General features: G+C 40.0%; 1 protein-coding gene across 1 annotated transcript in view; it reads left to right on the forward strand.

The window, feature by feature from the left end:
- DGKK (diacylglycerol kinase kappa) overlaps window positions 1–7,908 on the forward strand; it is a 436,632-nt gene that overhangs the window by 328,497 nt on the left and 100,227 nt on the right. Inside the window, exon 13 of the mRNA XM_042783287.1 lies at window positions 5,572–5,663. Coding sequence (XP_042639221.1) covers window positions 5,572–5,663 — 92 coding nt within the window. The remainder of the gene's footprint in view (window positions 1–5,571; window positions 5,664–7,908) is intronic.

Consider the following 7,908-nt stretch of genomic DNA (forward strand, 5'->3'; position numbering starts at 1 on the left):
GGCTGGTGGGTTTGAACCACCAACCTGCTGGTTAGCAGTCAAGTGCTTTAGGCACTATGCTACCAGAGCTCCTAATATTAGTGTTCATCTTCTGAATTTTTAATTGCCATTTTTATATCATTTCTAATTGTCTATTTCTTTTGTAATTTTGTTGTACTTGTTTTCCTCAATTCTTGGAGGGTATTGTCTATGTTTTCACAGATTTTGTTTGTGGTTTCCTTGGACAGTTATATATTACACACACACACACAGATATCCTTATCAGGTAGCTCTATTTCCTGTTTTCCTCACAGAGGTTTCCTAGCTCATTTTGGTCACTTGTTTGTGCTATCTTGTCCTGTTTCTTTGTTTCAGTTGAAGTTGTTAGTTGGGTCCAAGACATTTGGGAGTACTTTTTATTTCTTGATTATGTGTTGATTGCTTTCACCCTTACTTTTTGTTTTGCTTTGTTTTCATATATCTGGGAGGATGGGGCAGGCATGCTTTTTTGGTGCCATTCTACCAGTATTGTAGTGCTCCCCACCTGTCTCTGGGTGGGTGGAGTAGCTGATGAGAATGTGGGCATAGGTCTCTTTGTTGGTTGTGAAGAAGAGCTGTGAGTGAGATGAGCAGGTATTGTCTACCATCTGTCATTGATCCAGTAGTACAGGAACAAGTGGTGACTTTTGGCCAAAGGGTTTTAGGTATAGTAGATATGGCTGACTAGTGGAGAATTGTTGTCTGCCTCCTGTTAGATGGGGCAGAAAATTAAAATTAAGAGAAAATAAAAAGGGAAAGTGGCTCAGAAGAAATGTGGGTAAAAATAGAAGAAGAATAGGAAATAAACAAATAAAAAGGAAGAAAAAGTGCAAAAAAGAAAAAAGAGAGAGAAATAAAACTTAAAAAAATGGAGAAGGTCTGATGCAGCTGTGGCAACAGTGGCAGCAGGTGGCTGTAACATGATCTACAGGATCATGTGCCTAGGAGGGGGCTGGACTCTGGTTCACACAAGCACCTCCTCCAAAAGTGGTATGCATCTTGTGTTCAGTGTGAGCAAGACCTGTCAATGACACAGGCACAGGGAGGCAGAGTTGTAGACACTGGCTCTGCCTGCTTTGGTCATGGTGTGATGTGTGGCTGGGCTGCTGATGGGAGGAAGCAGTCTGAGAAATGCAGTGGGTAGGGAGGGGGTAGCCAGAGGGGCATTCCTAGCTACTAGGTGGGTGGAGGTGAGAAGGGAGCTCACCCTTGGTCTCCAGGAAGGAGTGCTTTGGAAAGCAGAGAAAGCATGAATTGTCACTTGTGTGGACCTGGTGCTTTTCTGGGCACACACAGCCAATTATCCAGCTCTTGCCCAGACTCAATAAAATAAGGGGCCACATGGAGTCTAGCATCGCCATCTGCCACCCCACAGGCTTTCCACTTTGAATGGACCCTCAACCCAAATGACCAGTGTTCATTGTTGTTGTTGTTATGTGCCGTCAAGTCAAACCTGACTCTTAGCGACCCCTCCTTGGGTTTCCGAGGCAGTATCACTATGGAAGTAGGATTGCCCAACCTTCCTTCTGAGGAGTGGCTGGTGGGTTTGAACCGCCAGCCATCTGGTTAGCAGTCAAGTGCTTTAGGCACTACGCTACCAGAGTGTTCATTAGTAGTGAGTTTTTTTACCCTCACTTAATAAGCTCCCTCTTCTCTTCAGTTGCCTGAGCCACTGAAAATTTCACCCAATTCCTTGCAATTTCCTCTCCGAGATCCAGCACGTATTCCACTCACCGTGATTCCCTCCATATCTGTCCATGCTGTGTCTCTGTCCCAATGTGGATTCCATAATGCTTGCTTCTTGTCACCTGTGACAAGAAAATTTGTGTCATCAGGCCCCAGCTTCTCCTCTCTCACTAGGCATTGTCTTCACTCTGTCTCCCATTCTAATCAGTGTTCAACATAATTTTTTACCTTCTCATTTGATTATCAGAGTTACAGAATCATTATCTGTATGTGCTTCATTCAGCTTTTCCAGATCTCTGCAGTAGAGAGATTGGGTGGAGTGTGTCATCAGAATGCAATCTTGTCTCCGCCTCCTGGTTATACCCTCTTGTGATTGACCCTTTAATCATTGTATAATGTCTTTATCCTCTCTTGTGCTCATTTTTGCCTTATAGTCTATTTTATCTGAGATTAATATTGCCACTCCTGCTCTTTTTTTGATAGCCATTTGCTTATTTTTTTTTTTGTTCCATCTTTTGATTTTTATCTTATTTTTGTCTTTGTTTCTAATAGGTGTCTCTGTAGACAGCATATTGATGGGACATATTTTATTACCTATTCTACTATTCCCTGTCTCTTGATTGGTGCAATCAATCCACTTATATTCAGTGTAATTATCAATAAGTATGAATTCATTTTTGTCAGTTTACTGTGTTGTTTTTGGTTGTGTGGATATGTATGGTGCTGCTGATTTCTTCGTTCCATATATTTTTCTGTGCTGAGTTCATTTAATTTATAGATTTTCTTATCATTTCCTTTGTTGCTGCTGTTTTAATGTTTACAAATATTTACAAAATCTTTATGATTTTCCCCTTGTTCATTTTGTTGAGAAGGCTTGTTAAATCTCTTTGAAATTATCTTGTAATTTATTATTTTATTCCCAAGTTTAAAACAGTCTCTTCTATATTGGAATTGCCTTGAGTTCCTCTCCATTTAAACCTTCTGTAACTACACTATTTTGTTATTTTTGGTTTGTAGTTGTCTTCATTTACAAATTGACATTTCTGGTTCCCTATTTTCAGTCTTGCAGATTTATTTTACTATAGATACTTCTAGATCTGGGTTGATTTCTGTGTGATGTTGTGTGTCTTAATATCCAGTTGCTGTCTTTCATTGTTGGTTCTTTGTCTGAACAATTACCTTTAGTATTTCTTGTACGTTTGGTCTGGTTTTATAAATTCTCTTAATTTCTGTTGATCTGAAAAGGTCTTAATTTTGATGTCATATTTGAGGGACAGTTTTGCTGGGTATATAATTCTAGGTTAGAATATTTTGTTTTTCTTTCAGCATTTTATATATATCATCCCATTGCCTTCTTCTCTGCATGGTTTCTGCCAAGAATACAGAGGTTAGTCATTGGGTCTCCTTTGTAGGTCACTTTGTTTTTCCTGAGTTCCTTTCAAGATTCTTTCCTTGCCTTTGATTTTGGAAAGTTTGATTATGATATGTTTTGGTGATTTTCTTTGGGGGTCTATCCTGTTTCGGGATTGTTAAGTTATTGAATGCATATTTTCTCTTCTTTAATGATATTTGGGATGATTTCTTCCAACAAATCTTTTACACTGTTCCCTGTAGTTTTATTTGTCTCTTCCTATGAATTCTAATCACATGCAAATTGTTCCTTTGATGGTATCTCACACAAATTTTAGGCTTTCTTCATTTTTGTTCTTTTTTTCTGATTGTTCCTCTAACAGATTAGTATTGAGAGATTTGTATTCTATTTTATTAATTCTGTCTTCCATTGATTCAATTCTACTCCTTTGCCTTTTCAATGTGTTATCTATTTCTGAAATATTAGTATTAATCTGAATTTCTATTTGCTTGTTTTTTATGGTTTCTAAATTCCTATTTATTTTGTCCATTTTTTCTTTTCTGTTTTCTTGAATTATTTTAGAGTTTTGTCTGTATTTTCCTTGATCTTTCTTTCAACTCATTGAAGGTACTTAAATATAATTCTTCTGAATTCCTTATAGGTAATCCCAATGTCTTTTCTTCCTCAACTAGGTTTTCTATATTTTAGTCATGTATTTGTTGTGTTGTTGTTATGTGCCGTCTAGTCGGACCCAACTCATAGCAACCCCTCCTTGGGTTTCCGAGGTAATATCACTATGGAAGTAGATTGCCCCATCTTCCTTCCGAGGAGTTGCTGGTGGGTTTGAACCACCAGCCTTCTGGTTAGCAGTCAAGTGCCTTAGGCACTATGCTACCATAGTATTTAGTATTTAGCTGCCTTTTGTGTCTTTGTATGAACTGAGGTTGACTGTTTCCTCTCAGATATTATGGTGGTCTTGTATTTGTATTTAATTGATCATACTGTGTTGCTGTATCTTCCCCAGGATTATTATTGCTTTATTTTGCTTTGATATATCTCCTCAAGTGGGATAGGCATGCTACTCTGCTTGCTAGTTTGGCAACACTTAGATGCTCACCACGGTTGTAATAGAGCATGGAAATATGTGTGTAGTTATCTATTTGTTGTTCATGTACAAAAATTGACAGCAGTCTGTACTAGTGTTGACCACCATCTGTCACTGATCATGTGGTTCAGGAGTGAGTGGTGACTTTCATCACTGTGTGGGGCTTCAGTAGGTGCAAGTGTGGCTAGGTAGTGTGGACATGGTTGCTGTCCCCACTGGGTGGGCCAAAATAAAACAAGAAAAAGAAAAAAAACAAGAAAAGGAGAAAAAGAAAAAAATAAAAAGCCAAAAATTAGTTGAGGGAGAGAGAAAGGGAAGAGGAAAAAATAAAAAGCAGAAATGGAAAACAGGAAAAAGGGGAAAAGACTGAAAGAAAAACAAGAAAAAAAAAACTAGTGAAGTGAAAGGAAAAAAGGAGGGAGAATACTGGGGGAGCAGGGTGCTCAGTTAGCAATTCTGCCAGTCAAGGAAGGGGTGGAGGCAGGGCACCCAAAACAGGTTGGTAGACTCTGCTAGCCAAGGAGGCCACACAGGGCAAGGCTCCCAGTGTTTAATGGCATTTCTCCTAACATAGGAGGTGGCTGTGAGTGAAGCCCAAATGTGATCTGGGACAGCATTTCTGCCAGACTAGGAGATGGCAGTGGCTGGGGTGCCCCTCTGGATGGGGTTTCTACCAGCCTAGGAGACAGCTAGGGATGGATCATCGAGTCTGGGATGACATGTTCTGCCAGCACGAGGAGATAGAGAGCATATGCCTCCAAATATATGGGTGTTTTACGGGCAGCACCCAATCCATGAGAGCATGCCTCCAACTTCAGGTGCAGCAGAGGAAGCCTAGGGAAACTGTCACTGGCCACTGGGTAGGTGGGGATGAGGGATGACCACACTTTTAGTCATCAGAATGGTGTGAGGAATGAGGGGAAGATTGCAAGTTTCTACTTGCCAGCCAGTAGTGTAGGCACTGGTGCAGACCTGGGTGAGCAGAGACAATTATTCAGGCTCATGCCTCTATCAGAAAAATTTCAAAATGACCACACTGTGTCAATTCAGTTAAAAGTTCACTGATCCATAAGTCTCCTTGTTCACTGCTATTATTCAGTTTCTTCTTCCAGTCAGTATTTGTTCTACTTCTTTATCTTTCCTTTGAAACTCAGGGTTCCAGGATTATCAACTGCACCTGTTTTATTTGGTTTCTCATATCGTTGTTGTATATGGTGTGGATAGCTTGTGTGTCTAGTCCACCATCTTTCCACCAGTTCAACAAGAACTTTTTGATAGTAACTCTTGCTAGAGAATCAGTTGACTTGCTGACAGAGTTAGGAGGAAATAATAAGAGTGTGGAGGATGAGGATGGTAGCACACTATGTCTCAATGCTAAAATTACAAGGCTGTGCACTCCTTTTCTCCTCAGGCTGCTGCCATTCAATACTTAGAATCTGCAACCACTGAGCTGAACAAAATCTTGAAGGCCATGTGCCCCATAGAGATGATCATTGCAACCAGGTCAGTCTTCCTTTGTTGCTCATCCTTTGGTGTGTTTTTGTTCCTCACAAGCTGTTCACGGGTCAAAGATGGAGTACATTTTGATGGCTTGGGGTGTTGAGGCCAATGAGTATATAATTACCTTACTAATTGCATTTCTCCCAACTCAAGCTACAAAATGACAACTTTAGGAAAGAAATATGAGATTGAGATGAGGACATCTGTTACTACAAAAAGACAAAATTGCTACAAGCTAGAGATTTGGAAGAAGGATAGCAAAAGGAAAATTACATTCTATATTACTCTAGAGTACAACATAGCTATTAACAGTAATGATATCTTGCCTACCATCTTTGTCACCAGAAATGTTCTTAATCATAACTATGTACACCTAATTTATCATAGACTGAGCAGTGCATCATCTTCTTCTAAGACTTTGGGTCATTCTTTTCTCTTGACACTCTTTTCAGGGTCTCTGCCCAGTCCACCACACTCTCCTTTAATAATGACTACAGCAAAGGGAGTTCTTATAATATCATTATACTTGTACTAAATTAGCTGGACCCTTGCACCATAGCTGATTTGGCCAAGGATGAAAACCTGACTGTTGTTGTTAGTGGTCTTCAAGTCAATTCTGATTCATAGTGACACAGAGTAGAACTCCTTGGAGTTTCTAGACTGTGACCTTGCAGAACTAGATCACTAGTCCTATCTTCAGAGGCACCTCTTAGTAACTTTGAAGCACCAACATTTTGCACAGTAGTTGCCAAGGATTCCCTAGAAATTCGGAATTAAGATCAAGAAATGCTAGTTAAACATTCTTAGCAGTTTGACATAAGATGTGATGTGAAATTGGAATGAAGCAGAAATGGAGTATATTTAACCATGTGTACATTAAGAAGCCACCACTTGTCTGTAAGTTTGTTGTACTCTGGTGGTTTGTCTGTTACTGTGAGGTTGGAGACTATGCCACCAGTATTTCAAATACCAGCAGGATCACCCATGGTGGACAGGTTTCAGAAGAGCTTCCAGACTAAGACAGACTTGGCAGAAGGAATTGGCCATCGACTTCTCAAAGAATTGCCCAGTGAAAACCTTATGAATAGCAGTGAAACACTGTCTTATATATTACTGGACAACTTGATGAATAGCCTTGAAACATTGCTTGATATAATGCTGGAAGATGAGTTCCTCAGGTCAGAAGACATTCAAAATATGACTGGGGAAGAGCTGTCTCCTCAAAGTAGAGTCGATCTTAAGGAAGTGGATGGAGCAAAGCTTTTGGGACCTCCATTTGCTGATGGGGCTCAACTCAAAATGGGAAGAAACAGCTGCAAACATCCATTGATAATCAGAATGTGGAATGTATGAAGTATGAATCTAGGAAAATTGAATGTTGTCAGAAATCAAATGGAACACAAAGATTGATAACTTATGCATTACTGAGCTGAAATGAATTTGTCTTGACCATTTTGAATCAAGCAATCATATGATCTACTATGCCAGGCATGAAAAATTGAAGAGGAATATTGTACCATTCATTGTCACAAAGAATGTTTCAAGATCTGTACTAAATACTACTATTGTTCAAATTTATGCACCAGCCACTAAAAGCAAAGATGAAGAAATGGAATATTTTTACCAACTTCTGCAGCCTGAAATTGACCAAACATGCAATCAGAATGTTTAATTATGAGACTTCTGGTAAGATGGCAGAATAGGCAGACAAGGTACACAGACCCTCTTCAACAAAGAAATGAGAAACCAATTGACAGAGATACAGAAGATAATCCTGGAGCCCTGAGCTTTGAAAGAAAGTATACAGAAGTAGATTAGGCATGAACTAGTGGAAAAACGTGAATGAAAATAGAGAGTACAGAGGTGGATGGAGCTGCAGACTGTCAACTTCTCTGATGGCACCAACTGCCTGAATATTTCCAAGTGGTGTTGGGACCTGAGAATTGACCTAAAGATCAGCCCTGGTCACCACGGGCTGCAGGGACAACTGTGCTAGTGGCCAATGACTAGGAAAGGCAACAGCAAGGAAGGAGACAACCTGAGCTGTGGACTTTCAGCTGTCCGGAGGGCACAGCCATTTTGATTGCTTACAAGCAGTGGCCATTTTGGATATTCAAAGTGACAGCACTCTCATTCAGATTCCAGGGTCCTAAGAATAGACTCTGTTTGCCAAGGACAACAGGGACATATGGGAAGATGACAATGGGAAAGGAGACAGGTGGTGAGTGTATAACTTCTACTAACTGAC

The sequence above is a fragment of the Orycteropus afer genome, unplaced genomic scaffold, assembly GCF_000298275.1.
Source record: "Orycteropus afer afer isolate SDZICR_OR568_19922 unplaced genomic scaffold, OryAfe1.0 scaffold00831, whole genome shotgun sequence".
Lineage (NCBI taxonomy): Eukaryota > Metazoa > Chordata > Mammalia > Tubulidentata > Orycteropodidae > Orycteropus > Orycteropus afer.